The following is a 22,027-nucleotide window of genomic DNA, read 5'->3' as shown; positions in this document are numbered from 1 at the left end:
GCTTATAGCTTTCTTACTTGTTTGCGTCTTGGGGAGTCTTATTGTTTTGGTTTGCAGCTCCTCCCACTATCGGTCTATCATCGACTCTGACGAGGTATGAAATTCTGATTAATGAAAAGCGATTCAGCGTTTTTTTTTTTTTTTTTTTGTGAGTTCGGACTCTGAAATAAACCCGATTTGTACTTCAATTGGGAGCCCCTTGTATGCTTGTTTCAATCTCAATTACTACAATCACATCTGAAATATGATTTTCACTTGAAAATTGAAACCTGATTTCTGAAAGTCTAAAACTAATTCCTAACTATAATCCTTTTTGTTGTTCGGTCACTGAAACTGTGATGGAATTGTTATTAAAAATAATTCGATAGATCTGGCTGGATATTAACCGTATGGATGAGGTATTGTTTGGGAGAGGTGCGTATTGGCTAATACGCCTATTCATTCGATATGCTAGTTTGTTAATTTTTCGGAGAGAGGAGAGCGAAAATCTTTTACTTTATTCATTGTGTCGCTCCAACAGCACTCCTGTTTCTGCTTAATTGTGGACGACTCGGCGTCTCTCGCTCTGTACGTAAGATGATTTCCGGGAGGAGGGAGAGGTCCGCCGCCGCCTCCCGCTATGCCCCCTGCTTACGATGCATGTCGTGCCGTGAGGAATACGAGGTAACCGATGCGGGGACGTGCAAAGAGTGCTACGAGGAAGCCAGCGAGACGGAGGAAGAGTTGAAGCGAGAGATCGAGGACTTGAAAACCAAAGTTGCCTTCCTCAAACTCGCCTCACCTATTGAACACCATCGATCCTGTTTCACCGATCTCGTTCTGCAAGCCTCCGATGACCACTGCTCTGCTCTCCGTGCCCACAAGGCCGTCCTAGTGAGTTGCTCTCGTTCTTTAACCCTTTTCTAACTATCCAATTATGTGCTTTCTCATGTTTGATTTTTGAAATGAAATGAAACCATTCATGAAAGAAATATCAACTCTATAAGATTGGAGCATGGACTGATGCTAGTTAAGTTTCTTTAAATAATCGAAGAATTTCTCTGTCTTGATTTGTGTTTCCGGAATATGTATCATCGCAACATGGAAAGTGATCAAAAGAAGTTTCTTCAGTTGTGTGAGTGGAAGTTAAAAGGATCAGGCCATAAATTTGTGGGTGTGAAATGTTGACTGATTACATGCTTTGTCCGTCTATTTTCCCCTCTTTTTTAGTTCTTTTCCAGGTTAAGATCGAAATTCGAGGTTTTTTTTTCTCCATTCTCAACATATTAAAGGTTGTTTCATAAGAAGTAGGGTTTGTTATACTGAATGGTTGATTTAAACTTTAAAGCGCGTGTCTTGCCAAATAACATTTGCTTACGAAGAGGAGAGCTGAATTTATATTCTAAACTGGGAATTTCTTCAATGTGGCCTCATTCACTACCCAATGTATAGACAAGCGGAATTTGTATTGCTTTCTACCATAGATATAAGAATGCTTTGATGGTGATGTTTTCTCTTTGCATGGTCATCTTGGTTCCTTCTTTTTTTCCTTTGTAGTTAGACTCTTTCCTTTTTCCCCAAAAAATTTATTATCCTCGCCATGAAATAGTAAATGAAAATCAAACACCCCAACAATCAATGAAAGCACTGATGGTAGCAAAGCATTCAATGCTGACTGTAGAGCATTTAAAGTGAGTAAAGGGGACATGGAAGGATAAATTGCTTACAAATGGTTTTGAAGGATGGGGAGCCTGCTAGATTAGATTGGTCCTCTGGTCCCCTATTTGTTGCCTTTGAAGATTTCTCAGTATATGAGCTGCGCTGTCCTTGGGTGGCTATAAAGCTTTCGTAAGAAAGACTGTATGAGAGCTATAGAATTCTCTTTCTTTTCAAAGGTTAAAAGTCTAAAATTCTCTTAAACAGGATCTTAGTGTTGTTGCGGAGTATCAGCATCAAATTGGTGGCCCTAAGATGGCAAAAGAGTTTGTGGAAAACTACTTTCTATCTCTTTGCTGAAAAGAAGGATGCTAGTTCATAAATATAATAACTGAGAAAGAATGAAAACTTCACAAAATAGGATGCCTGTAATGAAACTAAAACCGGATTACTGGATTACAGCAATACTGTTGTATTTGTATGAAGATTGACCATCCTAAAATGCTCTTGTAAAGGTCTAGCAGAGGAAAAGCTACTGATCTTGAGTAAATGGTGTTGGCAGCGTGAGCCTTTTTTAATGTTATGTGCATGGCTGTGTCATATTTTGCAAAAAACATATCAAATGTGGCATGCATCAAAATTCACTAGATTCATGCTGGTCCTCTTTCTATGTTGAACCAATTCGGCAATTTTCTGTTGAGCTGAATGCTGCATGGAATGAAGTGAAGGAAAAAACCAGTGATTGAATTCTATGCAATGATGTCAAAAGTAGAGTTGTTTAGTATTGGAAATTAACGATCACATCAGAGCAGCAGTTGGCAAAAATGTTTTAGACATATAAGGTATTATGGTTAGAGCCGCTCTCCTGTAGGGGGGATTTTTGAATCACTGGCTTTATTATTGTGGCATTTGAGAAGACATTTTACCCTATCTATGATGGTTCATATGGTTCCTTTGTCAGACAATTTTGATGGCATTAAGATATCTGGCTGTTTTGGGGGAGGGGGTTTGGAGGTGGGTATTTCTTTCTCATAGCAAGTGAAGGTAGGGATAGCAAATATCTGACATTGGACCATTGAGCTTCCTTGAATGACATGCAAAAATAAAATTTCTGGCCAGAGAAAATTAGGGTGCTGTGAGTATCATCACCTATGTGTTAGTCCTAGTTTTATGCTATAAGGCTTTTTAAATTAATTCATTTATCAGTTCATAGTTTTGCTTTCTTTTGCTCCATGTATAAAATCTTTGTTGGATATGGTGACGCAGCATGGCAAGGTAGTTTGGATTCATGAAGTAATGAAGTTGAGAGCTTCTTTTAGAGTGTGAGTAACCTAGAGTGCAGCACACAACTAGAAAACTAGGGTCTGAAACCAAGTTTGATGGTAAATCCTGAAAGGCAGAAAGTAAGATTACTGCAGCTATGTAGTACAAAAAAAAAAGAAAAAAAAAGAAGAAGATTACTGCAGCTGTCAGGAGAAAATTCCAAACAGATCAACAAAAACAAAAATTTGATTCAGTGAATGAAGATTATTCCTTTTTTACATTAGAGGCATTTCTAAAGATAATAAACTCATCAATGCAGGAATCTTCATTGCTGTTCCATTCTGGAAATAGACTCTTAGTAGTAGTTGTTGAATCTAGTTCTAACTTGTTACTCAAGAAATTGAAAACAGGAAACAATTCTAACTTGTGAAGTTACTACTTTTACGTTTACCTAGTTTAGAAACTAAGTGTCTAAACTGTAAAGAGGAAACTTCAACTTGCAATGGACTATGTTACTGAAACTTCTAACCAAGATAACAAGTTGAGCAGCATTTGAAGCTTTCAACCAAAACAGCAAGTTCCTTTTAGTTAAACTTCCAACTACAGTGAGTTGTTACTAATTTGTAGCCTATACTTCAGCTTTGTACAATAGGAAATTGAAAGTTACTACCTGTCCAATCCAATATTAGAAAATTTTGCCTAAAATAGGAAAGTCAGCTCACTTTAAATTGAGCCTCCTTGTACAAGTGAACTTTGTGTGATCTAGTAAGTGTAAGTGTTCTTGAACTAATTCTTCAACATCACAATGTGCCATATCATATGGTAATGAAAAATCTGATATTTGGGTGAAAGAGAAGAGAAATAAGAGAAGCAGAGCTTGGAGAGAAGCAGCAGCAGCTGCCTTGGAGTGTGTGCCTAAAAAAAGGATACTCCCTTTTTCTTTCAGTCAGGGTTTTAAATGATTTTTACATAAAAAACAAAAATACCCCTCAAAACATTAACTTACATATCTCCTAAAATACACCTCTAAAATGAATGAAAATCAAACCATAGGCATATGACGACATTGCCTACCTAACATACATCATATAAGATAAAAACATAATATATGAAATGGCCAAAATAGCCATGAGTTGATATTTTTACACTCCCCCTCAAGTTGGAGAGTAGATATAAAAGAACCCTAGCTTGTCACAGAAGGATACATGTTCAAGTCTTCCCAGTGGCTTGGTAAACACATCCCCCAACTGGTTTGAAGACTTCACATAGGGAGTTACCACCTTTCCTTGCATCACTACATCTCTAATAAAATGGCAATCAATTCGTATATGTTTAGTTCTCTCGTGGAATATAAGTTTACTTGCAATAAAGATGGCCGCTTGATTATCACACTTCATGATCATAGGACTTGGTAACTGGAAACCAAATTCAAGAAGAACAGATTTAATCAACATAAGCTCACTAACCGTGTGAGCCATGGTGAGCTATTGCTCAATATTCAACCTCTGCAGTAGATCTAGCCACGACTTTTTGTTTTTTACTTTTCCCACTTACTAGGTTACCTCCAACAAAAGAACAATAGCTAGATGTAGATTGTCTATCCATCTTACACCCAACGTAGTCAACATCAGAATATCCAAGTACATCAATCTGTTCATTCTGAGAATACAACAGACCTTTTCCAGGTGCACCCTTCAAATACTTTAAAATCCATTGAGTAGCTTCTAAATGTGCTTTCTATGGATTTTCTATGAACTGGTTCACAATTCTTTCAAAATAAATTCCCACAACAAATGAAAATCTAGCTTGATAACTGTAGCATAAATCAATTTACCTTTCAAGCATTGGTATTGAGTTTTGTCCTTGAGAGCAGGACCCTATGTATCATGAGATTATGGTTGACTTCTACAGGAGTATCTACCGGTTTAGCACCCAACAAACCATCCTCTTGCTGTATATCTAATATATATTTTCTCTGATAGAGAACAATACCTTGTTTGCTACGGGTAACTTCAATGCCAAGAAAGTATTTGAGGGGACCCAAATTTTACTTTGAAAATATGTTGCCAAATACTGTTTAACTTTGGTAATGCTTTCAAGATCATCACCAGAGAGCACAATATCATCTACATAGACGACCAGAACAACTACACCAGTCTTCTTGTTAAGTATGAACATAGAAATGGTCACAATGGCTTCGATGGAACCCAAACTGCATTAGTACAGTACTAAATTTCTCAAACCGCACCCTAGGATTTTGTTTAAGTTCATAAATGGCCTTTTGTAGCGTACATACCTTCCATGTCTCTCCCTGAGCAACATATCCAGGAGGTTGTTCCATATGAACTGCTTCATATAAATCTTCTTACAAGACTTAGACCAGCCAATTCGGCTGCTGATTTGTGTGCTAAATTAGACCCCCCCTTCAATCTCTTGTTGGTAGGGGAGGTCTCCCTTGATGTATTTTCTCTTTTTTTGAAATAAAATTATCAACATTTCAAAAAAAATATCTCCATACAAGAAGACATTTTTCACATAAAGCTGAAAAAGAGGCCAACCATTATTAACCGATACAAAGATTAAGATACATACCGAAGTAAGTCGGGCTACAAGAGAAAATGTCTCAAACACATCAACATCGAAGGTCTTGTGTATATCTCTTTGCTACCAGTCAGGCTTTTTTGTCGTTCAATAGATCCATCAACATTATATTTTATACTATAAATCCAATGACACCCCACAATAGTAGCTTCCATCAGAGGATCACATAGATGGCAGGTTCCCCTAGACATCAAAACACTCATCTCATCATCCATAGCTCATTTCTACTTTGAGAAGGCAAAGCATCTTGCACGGAACGAGGTATAATAGAAGTAGTCAAGGACATAGCAAAGGATTTAAAAGAAGGAGACAAAAAATCAAGAGAAACATATTTAGAGATAGGATGAGAAGTGCAAGACCGTTTACCTTTCCGCAGACTAATAGGCAAGTCCAAATCTGATAGAACAAAGCCTGCAAGCGAAGAGGAAGACAACGGGGCATGAGAAGATAACTCTGTAGGCTTTTTTGTTGGAGGCACTGTAGTAGCACGAGGTTGTGGTTATAGACACGAAGAGGTGGAGAGGAACCTGATGAAGCTGGGAGATCCAAAACAACAATTGGAATTGGACTATCTGAAGAAGACTCAAAAGAAACAAGAATCTCACTGAAGGACTCAAAATACGGTGTTTGCTCAAAGAGGGTCACATCAGTCGACACATGTCTTTTGGTGGACAAGGTCATAGCATTTGTACCCTTTTTGTCGACTAGAGTACCCTAGAAAGACACATTTGTTTGACCAAGGTGACAACTTATCAACCGAAGCTCCAAATTTGTGAACAAACAAGTACAAGTACCACATAAAATAGTTTACAATGTGGTTTTAAAACTTGGAAAGGAATCTGCCATTCAAAACAGAGGAGGGCATGAGCTTAATTAAGAAACAAGAAGTTAAAATAGCATCCCCCCAAAACGACTTAAGAACGTTCATGTGTAGTCAATGTTCAAGTAACCTCAAGAAGATTTTTTTTTTTTTTTTTATGTTGAACTACCCCATTTTGTTGAGTATAAGGACAAGATGTCTGCTGGGTAATACCATGGGAAGCACAAAAGTCAAAAACTTATGATTAAGATATTCCAACCTATTATCAGTAGGAGGCATATGAACAAAAGCACCAAAGTGATTTTTTATTTCACTAAAAGAATTCAAGAATACATCAAAGATTTCAGATTTCTCATGTAGGAGATACACCCAAGTTGTGCGACTAAAATCATCAATAAATGACACAAAATACTTAAAACCAAATGGACTAGGAATCTAAAATGGACCCCATATATCAAAATGAATTAACTCAAACAATTTGGTGCTACAACTAGAACTAACTAGGAAACTAGTTTGATGATGCTTTCCCTCGCAATCAAATGAAATATTTGTTGGCAACAAAGGAAAAGACTGACGCAACTTAATTGGTGACGAATGTCCCAAGCGTAGATGCCATAAGTAGGATTAATTTGTAGTAGAGAGTGTCATAGCTCGAGAAACAGATACATCATCTAGCATATAGAGTCCTGCCTTCTCATGTCCAGAGCCAATCGTCTTCTTCGTCTACAAGTTCTGGAAAACACTGATAGTAGGATAAAAAGTTAGGGAACACTTTAAAGATTTAGTAATGTGATTCACGGACAAGTGATGAATCGGAAACGTGGGAACAAATAGAACTTAATCTAACAATAACTGTGGGGTATTTCGAACAGTACCCTCCCCTTGAATGGGAGAGGTGGATCCTTCAGGTAAAGTAATTCTATGATATAAAGAAGACGGATTAATAGACTAAAACCAGGAAGACATACCTGACATGTGGGTAGAGGCTCCTGAATCAATTATTCAGTAGGAAGAGTAGGACGCATTCATTGCAGTCATACGTCTACTAGCCATTGTGGCACTTGCTGGGGATGAAGGATGAATGTCTACAGTCAGACAAGTAGCAGATGATGCAGTCAAATGGCCTAATCGCTGTACTAACTACTAAATTTCTTCATAAGAGCTAGTGTGAGAAGAACCGTCTTTTTCTCTGAGTACAAAGTTGGCCCAGGCATTTTTTAGAAATATAGTTTGACCTACCACAGTGAACACATTTTTTATCCCCCTATCATTTCGACCACGACCACAGGTAGAGAAGGAGCAACCTCTACCCTTATTATTACTACCACGAAACTGACCATTAGGTTTGCCAGTAGAGGGCTAGAGGTTAAGAGCATCTGCATTTGAGAGACTTCTACCTAAGTCATTTTTACGCACTACTGCATCATCAGCCCGAAGAACCCTATTAAATGCCTGTTGTAGGGTGGTCACGTCTTCATTGGCTAACAACTGAGCTCGAATGAAATCATACTCAAAGCCCAAACCATCTATAAATCGAGCCACTCAAATCTGATGTTCTTTCTTACAAAAGTCTTCAACATTCACAGTAAATGGATGGAATGTGCTGATTTCCTGTAGTACCCCTCTCATCTCAGTGAAGTAATCTGTTACCGATCTTCTGCCACATTTCATGTTAAAGTATCTCACATACAACTCATAGATTCCTGACAAATTACTTTCCTGTGACAAAATAGATACTAAGGTTGTCCCCCATGGACTTAACAGTACTACAACTCAAAATTTGGTCATTGAATTGTGACTCCATACTGTTTACCAACCAGGTCATCACTAAATTGTCTTCAACCACCCAATCCGCAGTAATAGGTATGGAAGGATCATCTGTTATGTATTTGGCCATCCTTTTGGCCCTCAAATACATTAAAATTGATCGTGACCAGTTGACATAATTCGATCCATTCAATTGGATCGTAGTTATCGGAATAGGCTGAGATAATTTCACATCGGAGCTCTCATTGGTCCTCTGGACAGCAACTTGCGTGCTGGATTTAGCCATTATACACCACAAATTACCACAATTCAATGCAACAATGCATCAACCAATCAAATGGGAACTTTTCTCCCATAATTTTTGTGCTTGCATAGTTAAGTGGGCCCCACAATTGAACCAATTAGGGCAATCCAGCAGTAAACCCAATCAAGTTCAGCAATCGAGACCAAGATTTGAAGAATAAACAACTCAATTGCATGAAATTTGGGTGATGCATGCAAAATTGATGATGAAGCAAGCAAGGTAGAGGGAGACGCAGGCAATATTGAAGAAATTTCTCAAATTGGGATCATTAAATGACATAATCTTTCAATTAGTAGTAGCTATGAGCCGAGAGGTAAAAAATGAAATTCTTAGCTGCCAATCCAGAACTCTGGGAAGATCCTCTAAAAGGGTTGCTGAAAATTGAGAGAAGAACCACAAAAATGAGAGAAATCTGCCCAAAAAGTGCATAACCTTATTCTGATACCATGAAATATCTGATATTTGGGTGAAAATGAAGAAAAATAAGAGAAGAAGGGCTTGGAGAGGAGTAACAGCTGCTGCTGCCTTGAGTGCATTTCTCAAAAAGGACGCCCCCTTTTTCTTTTAATCAGGTTTTTAAGTGATTTTAACATAAAAGACAAAAATTGCCCCTCAAAACATAAACTTAAATATCTCCTAAAATATTCCTCTAAAATGAATGAAAATTGGACCATGGGCATATGAAGACATCGCCTACCTAATAGACATCATATAAGATAAAAACATAATATATTAAATGACCAAAATACTCCTGAGTTGATATTTTAACCAGTAACAATGAACAAATTTTGTGGTCGATGAGGAAGGTGTCTACAAAAAAGGGAATTTCTTTTTGAGTTGATAATTGTTTGTTAAAATTTTCAAAACAATGTAGACTAGTTAATTCCATGATTTGAAACTCAGGAGCATCATGAGATGGCCAAGTCCTGGTGAAATGTCTTAGTAATCTGGGAAGGGGCAAGGAGATCCAGAGGTTTAAGAATCGGTTTGCTACTATTAGAAGCCAGTAAGGTTTCATTATCAGCTTTCAAGCCTGACGGATACTTGAATGGGATTGAAAATTACATGGCTGCCATTTATAATCTGAGGAATATGCTTTATGAGCGTCAAGAAGAAAAGTACTGCATACCTTCTCTTATTTACTTTTCTCATTGGGTTTTGTGAAGTTCTTAGAGGTATAGAAGTGTACAAATTATGTAGTTCAAACTCGAACTCTCAAATTTTCTATGTAGAAAGTAGCATCGTACTCAACTTGGCTTGCTTAGTTAGGTTTGTATATTTCTCTCCCTCTTTTAAAATTTTTACATCCTTTCATAAAAAAGAAATTGTACTCAACTTAGTAAATAGAGGTAAACTGTTGGTATGCTTCCTATTCTAAGTTAGCTTCTATGGTATTCTTATATTCAGGAAGCCAAAATTTAGCTTTAGGAGTCCTAATTGCTCACACTGCTTGTCTGTTTTCCATCACTCTAATTTTCCTCTCTTTTTCTTTCTTAATACACACAAATGAACTCTCATTCATATCTTTGTGTAATTAGAGTTTTATCTTGTATTGGTCAAGGCATCGGTACTGGAATTCTTTAGGTAATACAATGTCTTTTTCTCATTGAAGTGGGTTTCTCTGTTTCTATCTCACTAGCCACTAGCACACCCATCATTGTGAACCTTCCCTACTTGCAATTTAGTGTGCTAGTATCGTAACATAAATACCTGTAAAATACACGCGTTACATAGAATTCTTTCACCATAACAAGCACGATCATTTCAGATTTGAAATTTTTTACGCTGTTATTATAATTTTATTTTAGTAAATTTTTATTATTGGTTAATCTTTGTTTCCTTTTCTTTTGACTCAGATAAGCAAATCACCAGTTTTCAGAGCTATGCTAGAAAATGAGATGGAGGAGAGCAGAAGTGGAACCATTAAGATAAGTGATGTGTCGTATGATGTTCTTCGCTCATTTGTCCACTATCTGTACACAGCTGAGATTTCTCTTGATGAGCAATTGGCTTATGAGCTTCTAATATTGGCAGAGAAATATCAAGTAAAGCATCTCAAGGCATTCTGTGAGAAGTTTATGACGTCAAAAGTGACAAACGATAATGCAGTGTCAAGTTTTGCATTTGCTCATAGGCACAATGCAAAGCAACTGCTAGAGGCCGCTCTTTCATTGATAACAGATAATATGGACACATTAACTGAAAGAGATGAGTACAAGGAACTAGTGGAAACGGACCCTCGATTGGTCGTTGAGATTTATGAAGCTTATCTTGCCAAGCAGATAAACACTGCATCGTCCTCCAGGGATACTCCTTAGCAGCTTCTTGTAAATGTTGGAAAAGGAAAATAAAGAAAGAAGGAAAAGTATGTGTAAGAAAAGAAACTACGAATGCAGCTGTGTTTCTTATAGCTTTCTCTCTCTCTATCTCTTTTATATGCTTCATCTTTTTTTTTTATACGTGTAGTACAACATATAAGATGATAACCCTTATCCTTGATCTCCCTTACAAAGCTCTCTGAGGGATAATCTCTTATAAGGAGCTCACATCCTTGCACAGGATAAAAAAGAGCTCTTAAAGAAAAACTCACATATCTCAATGTGTTGTAAAATTGTATGTAATGGGTAGTCTCTTCTCCCATTTTGTATGTGCTTAAACTCAAGGAAATTGGTAACTTGAGTCATTGAGAATTTAGCACTTGGACTTTATCTAGAAGTCTACTTTCCTGAATTAGAGCTCTTCTTATTGAATAAACCAATTAGGAGGGGATGTAGACTTCCCTGTCCTCGGTGAACGTGACTTCATTGAATTAAAGAGTTTTATATCTTTTGAACGTTAACATTCTTCCTCCTGAAGACCTACTCAACCATTGAGGAAGAATCACATAAAGATAGCCTTTGAAGTCTGTGTTAAGTTTCTCAGAGTTGGAGAGAAGATCTGCATCAATGATACAAAAAGAGATATCATTATTTCTTCAATGAGGAGAAGGTGAAGGAGAAGGAGTCGTCCAAGGCAAACCCTAATCTTCTTCTTCTTCTTCTTCTTCTTCTCCTTCAATGAGGACACTCAATCTATTCACATACTCAATTATTTTAGTTTTACTTGAAGTCGTGGCTAGAGAAAAAAAATGAATTTTTGAAAATCACATTAGTTCCTTTTAAAGGGTTGTTAAACTAGTTGAGTTGGTCACAATCTATTAAATGATTCTTGATTATCAGAGACAAACTTGATCATTTAACTGAGTTCCCTCTAAGCTTGATGGAAATGATACATCATATAAACCTGGTTAAAAGAATACGTGTATTCTGCTTTACAAACATTTTGCAATGATAATGTCATCATCTATCTGACATTACGTCTCTATTCTTCACAATGAAATGATGTTGTTAAGAGAAAAATAGATGCTTACTTAAGGTTTCTATGCATTATTATATTATTTTGTTAAAAGGGAAAAAATCAAAGTAATTTACATCATGCCACTACTATAAGCTTATCTTCCAACACTCTCCCTCAAACTGGGGGAGAGAAAATATCATAAATACCCAGCTTACTGCATATAGTGGTTTGAATTTTGGATGTAATTGGCTTTGTAAGTATATTTGCTATATGTTCTTAGGATGAAATATGTCTGAGAGATAAAATATTGGCTTTAAATTTCTCTAGTATAAAGTCGCAATATGGAAGACCGGATTTGAAGTAATGTGAATAGTTGTTTGGTTGTTACAATATAGCTCTATATGGGCTTCTTTGTAGAAGCCCATGACAACGGCTAGCCAATACACCAAAAAGACTGATCTGTTAGGTGCAGAAAGCTACTACTTAAAAGAGTGGACGAAACCACTCTGACACCCACCCCGCCCATTCTTGACCGCCTTTCACGGGATTCGAACACGGGACGTAGCTTACCTAGCTCTAATACCATGACAGCGGCAAACCAATACACTCAAAAGATCGATCTGTTAGGTGCGGAAAGTTACCGCCTACAAGAGTGGACAAAACCATTCTGACAACCCAATTCAGTAAGAAAATATTTTATCCATAGAAGTTCACTGATTGTGTGGGCTATAACTTTGTATTCTGCTTCTATACTAGATATTGTAACAATATTTTACTTTTTACTTCTCTATGTAACAAAGTTACCTCCTACTAAGATACAATACCTATATGTGTATTTTCTCTTATTAGGTGATCCAACCCAATATGTATTCACAAAACCTTTGATATTGAAGTAACCATGATTTTTATAAAGAAGTATCTTCCATGGGGCTCCTTTTAAGTACCTCGGTATCCTCTCCAGAGCTTGCCAATGAGTAAGTTGTGGTTTATGCATATACTGATTAGCCACACTTACTGCATATGATATATCTAATCAGGTAAATAAACTTTCTCATAAGTCTTTGATATTTACTTATATCAACATCTTCACTAGAGCTTGCACATAGCTTTGTGTTAGCATCCATAAGAGTATTTGTTGGTCGATATCCCATCATCTTTGTGTCCTCAAGTAGATAAAGAACATACTTTTGTATGGGATAATAAGATCTCATACTTTTATTGGAAGACCTTAATACCCAAGAAATATTTCAAAAGTCCAAGATCCTTCATTTTGAATTCTTTGCATATATTTTCTTTGACTTCTTTTATACTGTCTATATCACTGTCAATAATGACAATAACATCCACATAAACCAACAATAATACACTTCCCTTGAAGGTATTTTTATTATATAATTTTGTATACATTTATATAATAAAATTACATATTTTGTATTTATATAATTTTATATTTTAATATTATATTTAATTACTAACAGAGAATTAAGATATTATAAAAGTAACCATTCGATTAAATATTTAGGTATTATGAAAGTAAGCATTTGATTAAATATATTTAATTTTATATATTTAATTTAATAAATTAATTTCTAAATAATATATTAAGTTACTAGAAATTCAAATTTATCCTAATCTATTAACAGAAAAGTTAAATAAAACTATCTTAAAAAAGTAAAAATGCATCATAAACAATTTTATTAATAAAACGCCAAAAACCGCGACTCCTGTGACAGCCCTTCCAGCTTCCCTCTGGTCGCGTACTTCCACCCCTACAGAATCGCGCCTTTTCTACTCTCCCTACATCTATGCTCCCCGCGCTTTAGAATTTCTTCCATCTCCTCCTCAATGCCGCTTTTTCTTTCTGAAGAAGAATTTAGCCGGTACTCCGGCGACGTCTCTCTGATAGCCGAGAAGGCCGACTTGTACATACGCGATCTTTTCATTCAGCTTGAAACTGCGAAAGCAAAATCCGATGCGTCATCGATTACCGCCGAGCAAACTTGCTCTCTCCTCGAGCAGAAGTACATATCTCTTTCTTCCAACTTCGCCAATCTTCGGTCGGAGAACCTTTCTCTCTCTTCTGCTCTAGAAAAATGCGCGTCTGAGCTCGCTGAGGCCCATGCGGAAAAGCACCAGACTTACCTGAAAGCTGTAAGATATTATATTTGACAAATAAAAGATGTGCTAAGTGGGTTATATAATCTCTTTATAATGATTTGGGTTCCGTATCAGATTGAGAAGGATGGAGAGCTTGAGAGGTTATCTGTCGAGGTCTCCGAGCTGCAGAAGTCGAAGAGGCAGTTGTTGGAGCTGTTGGAGCAGAAGGATTTGGAGATTGGAGAGAAGAATTCTCTCATTAAAACCTACTTGGACAAAATTGTGAGTTGTTTTCGGCTTTCATTGCTTTCTCGCCTCTGTTTTGGATCTCTCGTTGCTTGCGCTTTTTTTTTGTTTGTTTGTTCCAAGGGGCTAGGTTTCTATAATCTCGAACGGGCGAAAGTACGTGCCTGATGACTGTGATATTTGAAATTCAGGCTGACATGTTTTTTAACAGTTTGAGAAACTGAGACGTGTTCTAGAAAGGTGCTGCCGCGATCTCTACAAGTTAGTTGCATAACGAGTTGGTTAGCCCAAATTGGCTCGCTTTGCTAGCAATCACGCAGTGCAGTCAAATTGCTCTGTGGTTTAGTTATGATTGTCTGCAAATGCTACTCTTTCGTCTCTGCCAAAGTCAAAATAATTACTGCTTAGAGTCCACAAGATTGTGCATCTCGATAGATGCCATCGAATAGTCTCTTATTCGGTTCAATAGAAAGGCTCCTCAAACTCTTCTCTTGTTGGATGAGACTAGGGTTTGATATCAGATACCAGTAATAGACTGATGTAAACCTCACTGAAATTGCTTCTGGAGGTATTTTATGAATTTAGGAATAGTCTTCCCTGGAGACTTAATGATTTCAGTGAAAATACCCTGCTAAGGAAAATACTTGTGGAGACTGGAAGTGGGGAGAAGTAGGGGTCGAGTAGCCTAATACTCCTTAGGAGTTGTTCTGAAGAAGCGAGTTCAAGTTCTCTATGGTCTTGTACAGTTTCAGGAGCTTCACTTTGTTTTATTTTTGGTATGGAGTGGTTGCCTTGGGAGGCATCTAAATGTAATCTTCAGATCTATTCAGTGTTTCTATTTCCTGTCCTTCTTATATGGGTTTATATCACACTAAGGATGTTTCACATTTTCTTGCTTTATGATGAAGGTTACCTTGTCAGAAGAGATTACTTCAAAAGAGGCTAAGTTACGTGACATTGAGGCAGAATCTGCACGTTGTCATGCTGCTCGTGCTCGTCTTTGCCAGGTGCATACATTTTCTTTTACTGACCATTTGAACATTCCCTCCATGTGTGATTTCTTGGAATATTTTCCTGACAGCAGTTGGTTCTCTTCTTCATATTGTCAAGCATGTCATTTAGGCCAATTAATTCATCTTCTTAGCCTGATGTTTTTGTTTTTCTTGAGCCATATCTAGTAACTTTATTAGCATGTGTTCCAAATTTTTAATAACTTATAAAAGGGAGCTAGTAAAGAGCCTGAAGCACTAGTCTGTAAAAAATTCCAATTGCAGTGTTGACTGTTTTATTTTTCTGCTCTAAAGCCTTAAAAAAATAGAAGTTAACATGAATGAAAGAGCCATCTAGAGGTTATTTCTGATGTATTTATTTATTATTCAGCGGTTTGAGTCTTAAATATGACAAGTGTAAACTAATAGCTAAGCTTCTTTAATTCTGTACGTGTCAATTAAAAGTAGTGAATATCCATTCCAGTTAGCTGGAAGTGTTTGAAGCTTCCATTGATTGGTTTTTCTCTAACTGTCTTTTAACCAAACTAATTTGCCTTTCTCCATTAGGGAGTCAGATTTCAGACACTATGATTAAACTTACGAGTAACCCTTGTCAGAAAAAAGTAGCAAATGTGTGCATGAAAGGTCTCGTTCTCGCTGTCTAGTGTCACTGTATCTGTCTCACTATTTTCTACTTCTAACAGATCTAGGAACGGGGGGAACTTTTCTTATTTTTCATTTGAGAAGCTGTTCTTGTTTCTCCTTCTTTTTGTTTCACAATACCTCTTTATGTTTTATCTTTTGGTGTTTATTCACTTGACTGTCATGTAGTTGCATTACTTTAGACTTGTTGAGACCTTTTGAATGCTTGCGTGTCAGCACTTCGAGTGGATGCTTAATATGATGTCACTTCTTTGTTTGTCAGGAGAAAGAACTTACTGAGAGGCACAATGTTTGGCTTAATGACGAGTTGGCTGTCAAAGTTAATAGCCTCATTGAGCTTCGCAAAAGCCATACTGAATTTGAGACTGATATGTCTGCAAAATTAGCTGATGTGAGTCTACTACTTGTTTTTATGTCTTCTATATCCCCTAGCTATGTTGTATATGCCTTATATAATGAGACTGCGGTTTGGGCCATCTGTTTGCCATTAAAATTGAATCTGTCTGGTCCATTCTTCAGTCTGTCTCTCCTTTCCTCCTTGCGCTTGCATTCTGCAGTAACATACTTATTTTCATTGCTTTATATGTTCATGTTAGTGACAAAATGAGAAGCATAAATGTGAGAAATGGAACTGGTTTTCTGGCAATCTAGTAATCTTTCTGGTTTTTGTTCCATTAGGTTGAGAGACAGTTCAATGAATGTTCAAGCTCCTTAAATTGGTACAAAGAGAGAGTATGTGAACTGGAAAACAAATTGGCATCTGTACAAGAGGTTTGGTTTGCTCTAATTAAACTTTCAGATTCAATTACCTATTTTTCCTTTACCTTGCCCTTAGTGTTTTTGTTTGTAAAGAGCAAGAAATATAATTATATTATTGTGCAAGTGTAGGAACTGTGTTTAACTAAAGACACTGCTGTTATTTATGAGGAGCGTTTCTCTGCAGAAGTAGCAACGGTGAGTTCTACTAGTATGTATATTTCAGATCTCTATACTTTAGTAGATGGGTGTAGGCTTCGTTGTTGCATGATGAGCTTAAAAAAGCCATTTCAAAGCAGTTGTGCATGGAATTACATAATTCACTTGTAAGAAGTTTTGATGTTGCTAAGGGATTCTTTTAGACTTAATAGAATAACTGCCTTATTTGATATGTTGTAAAACATGTGCCCAAGTCCATCAGAAAATGACTGACTGAAGTTAAAGAGTCTTCTTTGTACTATTGACTAATTTTTCTCTCTAAATTTTAACTTATGTGGGATTATTTTGATTAACCCTCTTCATGTTTAGATATAAGCAAACAGACAGTTGGCCTTTGATAATGACTAACTGAAGTTAAAGAGTGTTTTTTGTACTAATGACTACAATTTTTTTCTGAATTTTAACTTACGTGGGATTTTTTTCATTATCCCTTCATTTTTAGACATAAGCAAACAGACAAATGGCCTTTAATGTGGACAACAGAAACTCTTTTTTTTTTTTTTTTTTTTTTTTTTTGAGAAAAGTGGACAACTGAAACTATGCTTAAACTAAGCTCAACAGAACAGATGCCTTGCTCTTGTACCTTGTTAAGGCTGGGCTGGTTCCTCCCACAATGACTAGTCTAGTCAGGAGACATTTTTCCAACTAATAGTTTTATGGTATTTTCAAACGTTAACCAATCGAAGGGCAGCATTGCTGTGGAGGATGTTGTATGCTGATGCAACTGAGAAGGGCCCTTTTGGGGCAGGGAGTCCAGATGAGTTGGTCTGATCTTCACGCTAGCAAGAGCAGAAAGGAGATTTGAAGCTTCCAGGGCCTCTATGTGCATGAGCTCCCTTCGAAACTGTAAATTCCAATTGCCAGATTGCTGCCAAATTTCAGCAATGGAAGTAGTGGGGCAGTTGGAAAGACCAATGAGGAGGTTGAAGGAGACAGCCAGCGGCTTGTCGCCCAACCACCAATCAGACCAGAAATTGCTCCCGTGCCCATTGCCAATGTAGCATTTGATCAAGGAGGCAAATTTGGGTAGGATAAGGAGATCTTCCTCCAAATTGGCGATAATCGATGACGATTGCCACCTCCCAACCACCAACGCTCACGCTGCCCAGCTTTTGTAGCAACCAGAGGTCGCCAAATCAGTGAGGGAGAAGAATTGAACCTCCATATCCATTTGCGTAGGAGAGTGGAATGTGTGCCGGAGATACTTCTAATGCCAAGCCACCAAGGTGAAGAGGTTGACACACATCAACACAACTCAGTAGGTGGTATTTATGTTCTCTGTTGGGACCTCCCCAGAGGAATCTGCGCTTTTTCTAGTCGGCTAGCAACAACAACGAGGCAATGGAAGAGGGAGAGAAAGTAGTTCGGGATGCCGTGAAGACAAGACTTGATGAGAGTAAGCTTGCCGATATTTGAGAGGAATTCACCCTGCCAAGTTGCAAGGCGGTGTTCCATTTTTTTCAATGACTGGACTCCAACAGTGCTTCTTTGGAGAGCTGTCTAGCAGGGGGAGGCCGAAATATTTGCTAGGTAGGTTGGCAATTTCACATCCAAAGTAATCTGCTATGGAATGGAGGACGCTGTGGTCAACATTGTATCCAGTGATGGAAGATTTGGTCCTATTGATTTTTTGGCTCTGGGAGATCTCGAACAGGCCAAGCAAAACTTTGACTCTTATAATTTGATCCATGGTGCCTTCTCCAAAGATCAGTGTGACATCAACATATTGAAAGGTTCCAATGTCCTGATCCGACTGATTGGAGATAGGAGAAAGCTAGCCAGTGTGCTTTGCATGGTGGATCATAGTGGAGAGGTGCTCAGCAATGACCGTGAAGAGGAAAGGTGATAAGGGGTCCCCCTGTCGGATCCCATGAGAACCTTGAAAGTTCCCATAGGAGACGCCATTCACCAAGATGGAGTAGGCAGTGGATGAAATGCAATTGCGTATCCAAAACCGCCAGTAGGTTCCAAAATGCATGCGCCTAAGGAGATAAGTTTCTAGTTAACACGATCAAAAACCTTCTCGAAATCGAGTTTGAGAGTGAATCTAGGGAGTTTGGAGTGCTTGAAGGAGTCAGTTGCTCGTGAGCGGCTATGGCGGAGTTGATGTTTTGTCCCAGATGAAGGTGCTCTGGCGCGGGTGAATGATCTAAGGAAGGACGTCTCGAAATCCATTAGTCAACAACCGAGCGATAATCTTATACATGCTGGTGGTGAGACTAATTGGCCTGAAATTATGAGGATGCTTGACGTTGGGTTTCTTGGGCACCAAGGCAATAAGTGGAGCTCCCATGGCCTGGTAGGTAATGCCACATTGGTGGAAATTGTTGACAAGGGCATAGATTTCCCCGTGGATAGTGGTTTAGTAGTGGCGGTAAAACTCCCCATTGAAGTCGTTAGGCTACGGGGCACGGTCCATGGGCACCCCGAGAACAACAAGATCAATTCTGAGGGAGAGAATGACAACTTCAACTTGAAGGCAGATTGGTCATTGATCCGGCGGTATCTGAGGTGCTAGAAGAATAGATGATCAAACCTCTCCTTGGTGTATAGATTTGTGAAAAATTTCACAATTGCATTAGTAATAGAGAGCTTATCCGGGGTTAGTAGGCTTTGGTGGGGTGATTTTTGATTCTGGAGGCACGACTATTATTTCTTACTCTGGTCCTCTCTGTGTTGCGGACTCGACTTTTGTTGAGCTCTCTGGTCTCCTCCACGGGCTTTTCATTTTCCAGGATTGCTTCAGAGGTCCTCTTATTGTGGAGGGTGACTCCAAAGTCGTCATCGGCTGGTGTGCCATTGCCTCTTTCCCCTTGTGGCATCATTGGCAGCCTTTTCTTGATATTATGGACATTGTTTCCACTACCTCTTGTACTTAGTCTCATGTTCTTAGATCAGCCAGTTCGATTGCTGATTTGTGTGCTAAATTGGATCACTCCCTGCAATTTCTTGTTGTAAGGGGAGACCTCCCTTGATGTATTCTTTTGCTTTGCTTCGTAATAAAATCATCACCGTTTAAAAAAAATAGATAGCTTATCCTAGCTCACTTGGTCCTCAATGTTGAGGGAGGTGATTTGGTTAGCTCTTTGTTTGGCTGAGGCGATGGAGTGGAAGAATTTGGTGTTTCCACCTCCATCGGTCAACGAAACCTGACCCATTGTTTTCAATGGATGATTTTGTTGTAAGATAAAGATTGGAAGTCAAGAGTGAGATCATTGTGAAGGGAGAGTTCGGGGGAGGGGGGGATCGGCCAGTGATTGGAACAGGTTCGGTTAAGAATCCGACTAGAAATGTTTCAATGAAGTTGGAGCCAGCCGGGATTGGCAAGGAACCAATCAAGTTTAGAGAGGATTGGTGGTTGCGGACCATTAGTCTAAGTGAACTCTTTTCCGGAAAGGGGATCTCCATCAGGTCAAAGCTGCTAATAAAGTCAGTGAATGCATGCATGGAGGATGTGATTCTACTGACGAGAGGGGATTTTCACTGCATAGCCTAATGGCATTGAAATTGCCAACTAGAATCCAAGGGAGGTCCTAGAGTTGGAGGAGGCCCAACAACTCGTCCCAGAAACCAGCATGGTATCTAGTAGGGCCATAAACATAGGCAATGGCCCAAGTATGCCTAGAGTTGCGATCCCGAATCTGAAGCCCAATGGAGAATGTTGTTGGGGCCAAGTGAAGAGCTTCGACGTGGTTGGGGTTCCAGAAGATAAGAAGTTCGCTAGCATGGCCAATTGTATTGATGGCAGTCCAATCAAAGTCTGAGGAGTATCAGAGGTCGTGGACGACAGGATTGTCCAAAGGTTGCACTTTAGTCTCCTGGATAGCAATAGAAGGCTTACATGCTGAAAAAATCTTTTGGATGGTGGCACTCTTAAATGCGAACTGATTCCCTTGATGTTCCAGGAGAGAATTATCATTTGGAGGGGGGGGGGGGGGGGGGGGGGTGCTGTTAGACGATTTGGAGTTGAAGGAGAGGTTCGGGGGCCGGTGTTGATAGAGGGGGAGGAGTGTGTGTTCGAGTGGTAAGCCGACAGGGGGGGGGGCGCTCTTCTTGTTTCATAACTGAAATGGCTGTGGGGGCAGAGAAAGGGTGGAGCTGGGTGAGATATAGGAGGTTCGACAGTTAGAGGGAAGTTGTTGGGGGTAGTTGGGTTTGTCTTGAATCCACATGAGCAGTGGGTCAATGGTGTGAGACAAGGAGAGGTTTAGGTTTGCTTTGAGAGTCAACGAATGAGGGTTGTCCGATTGACTAACTTGAGATTTGAGGTGCTTTCTGAAATTGTTGGACAGTACCTGGCAGACTATCAGGGCGAGGTCGCTTTCTGGGTTTATTGAGGAGGGGGCAGGTGCTGATATAGGGTACAATGTCAGTGATGCAGAGACAACATGGGGGTTAGGTGGAAGGAATCTCTGAAAAGGAGACTGATTGTCTTGTTTGGCTAGCAGGGGGTAGGTGGGGGTGGTTCGAAATTTGAATGAGGGTGGGAATCGATGGGCGGCTGAGTGGATTCAATGGCACCCGAGGGTGAGTTGAGGGCCAAGTGAGGAGCACTGGGTTGGTCACCTTGCCAATTGAAGGTGAAGGAGGGCACAATTTCCATGGCGTCAAAGGATAGGAGAACCCAAAAAGATGCAAGTCTAGAGGAGAGTTTGAGGAGTTGTGGGGTGGTCATTGGTTGGGCGGGTAGAATGAATAGCTTGGCGTGCCCCAACTCAACCAATGTTGTGGTATTGTTGTTGATATGCAAGAGGGTGCCATAGATATCCACTATGCTCTCCAGGGTGTGTCGGGAGTTCCACTCGTATCACTTTGACAGTGATCCATTGACCAAGGGAGAAGTTTGTGAGAGTAGGGGACCAGTCCATAAACCTCTCTCACGGGTGAAGATGTATGAGAGATAGTTTCTTTGGTTGAGGATCTGTCCTCCAGGTTTTTGAAGTGGATTATCTCGAGGTGTCCAATGACCTAGGAGATGGGAGGGGTATAATTGAGGTCAAGGTGAGTGGAGAACTAGTTTGAAAGGAGAAGGCCGAAGGAGCTATGTGGGTGGGCGAGGGCCAGAGCAGCAGTGGCGAGTCGCTTCTGCCCATCAGAGAGAGCCTGGCTTGGGAGGGTGAGGGAGATGAATTCTAGGTTATGGTCGATAAGGGGGGGGTTGACTTTTGCTGGTGTAGTTCGGTTGGTGGCTGGTTGCAGATGGGTAGGGGTGTTGTGTATCAGGCAGTGTTGGGGAGGCTGAAAGCAGGAGCTGAAGGAGACATTAGGGTTTCGGGGGGGGGGGGGGGGGGGGGGGGGGGTTCACTTTTGCTGTTGTAGTTTGGCCGGTGG

General features: G+C 39.2%; 2 protein-coding genes across 6 annotated transcripts in view; both read left to right on the top strand.

The window, feature by feature from the left end:
* The first annotated feature begins 78 nt into the window (after nt 1-78).
* Nucleotides 79-10,834, top strand: LOC137951795 (BTB/POZ domain-containing protein At4g08455). Of its 2 annotated transcripts, XM_068798710.1 has the most exons (3): nt 79-94; nt 521-873; nt 10,247-10,834. In XM_068798710.1, the coding sequence occupies exons 2-3, from the start codon at nt 577-579 to the stop codon at nt 10,706-10,708; spliced, it is 759 nt and encodes a 252-aa protein (XP_068654811.1). In that variant the 5' UTR covers nt 79-94; nt 521-576; the 3' UTR covers nt 10,709-10,834. The 2 variants fall into 2 exon arrangements, with proteins under 2 accessions (XP_068654811.1, XP_068654810.1); XM_068798709.1 differs by lacking the exon at nt 79-94 and having other exon boundaries at nt 472-873.
* Nucleotides 10,835-13,474: 2,640 nt separating this feature from the next.
* LOC137952259 (nuclear-pore anchor-like) overlaps nt 13,475-22,027 on the top strand; it is a 90,348-nt gene continuing 81,795 nt past the window's right edge. For all 4 annotated transcript variants that reach the window (XR_011112205.1, XM_068799372.1, XM_068799373.1 and 1 more), the window contains exons 1-6: nt 13,475-13,877; nt 13,959-14,105; nt 14,978-15,076; nt 15,984-16,112; nt 16,400-16,492; nt 16,610-16,675. Coding sequence is in view for 3 of the 4 variants with exons in the window: in XM_068799372.1 (XP_068655473.1) it covers nt 13,572-13,877; nt 13,959-14,105; nt 14,978-15,076; nt 15,984-16,112; nt 16,400-16,492; nt 16,610-16,675 (840 nt within the window). In the remaining variant the exon portion in view is untranslated. The remainder of the gene's footprint in view (nt 13,878-13,958; nt 14,106-14,977; nt 15,077-15,983; nt 16,113-16,399; nt 16,493-16,609; nt 16,676-22,027) is intronic.

This window comes from Aristolochia californica, unplaced genomic scaffold (assembly GCF_029961685.1).
Source record: "Aristolochia californica isolate CCGP_79_NKW_82.1479 unplaced genomic scaffold, dmAriCali1.0.hap1 SCAF_15, whole genome shotgun sequence".
Lineage (NCBI taxonomy): Eukaryota > Viridiplantae > Streptophyta > Magnoliopsida > Piperales > Aristolochiaceae > Aristolochia > Aristolochia californica.
The sequence above is the reverse complement of the archived record's forward strand: the minus strand, read 5'-3'. Positions and strand labels throughout refer to the sequence as shown.

Coding starts and splice junctions, on each gene's coding strand:
- LOC137951795 (XM_068798710.1), top strand. CDS start 577: ATGATTTCCGGGAGGAGGGAGAGGTCCGCCGCCGCCTCCCGCTATGCC. Junction 874..10,246: donor GTGCCCACAAGGCCGTCCTA/GTGAGTTGCTCT, acceptor CTTTTGACTCAG/ATAAGCAAATCACCAGTTTT.